Source organism: Cyprinodon variegatus, unplaced genomic scaffold (assembly GCF_000732505.1).
Source record: "Cyprinodon variegatus isolate N-32 unplaced genomic scaffold, C_variegatus-1.0 Scaffold1111, whole genome shotgun sequence".
Lineage (NCBI taxonomy): Eukaryota > Metazoa > Chordata > Actinopteri > Cyprinodontiformes > Cyprinodontidae > Cyprinodon > Cyprinodon variegatus.
The window spans coordinates 245,859-246,919 of NW_015151564.1; the positions used below are offsets into that span (position 1 = coordinate 245,859).

General features: G+C 34.8%; 1 protein-coding gene across 1 annotated transcript in view; it reads left to right on the forward strand.

The window, feature by feature from the left end:
• The window catches only part of LOC107101547 (OX-2 membrane glycoprotein-like), an 8,144-nt gene extending 8,068 nt beyond the window's left edge, over nt 1-76 (forward strand). The window contains exon 5 of the mRNA XM_015400495.1: nt 9-76. Within this exon, the coding sequence (XP_015255981.1) occupies nt 9-76 (68 nt within the window). The remainder of the gene's footprint in view (nt 1-8) is intronic.
• The last annotated feature ends 985 nt before the right edge of the window (nt 77-1,061 follow it).

Here is a 1,061-nt window from a genome sequence, read left to right on the forward strand (position 1 = left end):
GCACACAGGTTGGATGTTCAGTGTCAGTGCTCTCTGCTGCTCCCAGAGAGAAGCTGATCACCGTTCCTGGAGTTAAAGAAACATCTGGAGATGGTGAGGAGCTTTTGGAGACTCAAAGATACAACTATTTGTAGAGATTGTTTATATCCCTTCATCTTTGCCACATTTTGTGAAGGTACAGCCAAACTTAGTGAACTTTATTGAGTTTTAGACAATCAGCTAATATTCTGAAGGGGAAGACCAAATTTAACCCCATAAAATCTCACCAAATGTTTGAGCTTTTATCGCAAGAAAATGTTAAAACTGTAAAAGTTGAATAGTTTAGGCTCAGTTTATGAACTGCAGACCTGTTTGTGATTTTCTGTTTATGTTTTATTAGGTTTGGAAAAACAATCAGGATCATCTCTCAGAGATTCCAGTAAGTTTATATTCCGATTCTCACGTTGTTTAGTCTTTTTCCCACACTTCTGTTGATGAAAAATTTCATCTTCTTTCTCCAGGATGGCCTTTAATTCTTGCATTCCTGATGCTGATGATGGTTATCATTGGTATTTTCCTGCTTATATGTTTTCAGCAAAGGTACGTCTATGAATTATTGACTTTTACCTTAATAAAATCACAGTAACTTTTGTTGCTAATTGTTTTATATAATTGTTCTTCAATTATTCACAGCAATCAAAAACCTTTACAAGATGCTAGTCTCTGTTATAAGTAAGTACTTATTTTTTTTCATTCCTCAGTGATTTTTAACCATCTCTGCTGGTGTGGTATATACTGTAAATCATATCTTTTACTTCTTTTAAAGCTTCCTAGTTTCTTCTTTTTTACATTTTCCTTTAATGCCAGACAGCACAGCAGTGTTGGAAAGAAGCTCAGGAAATGAACATCTGAAAAACAGACAAAACAACAAGTTAGAGTCGTGACCTTGATAAACAGAAAAAAATTCATTTTAACTGTAGTTTAACAGTAAATGAGCACCATGTGGTCGAATTGATTAGGCAGCTAAACCTAAACTACACTGAAAAAGCTGGAGACAGAACTGTTATTGTAAACATGCCGTT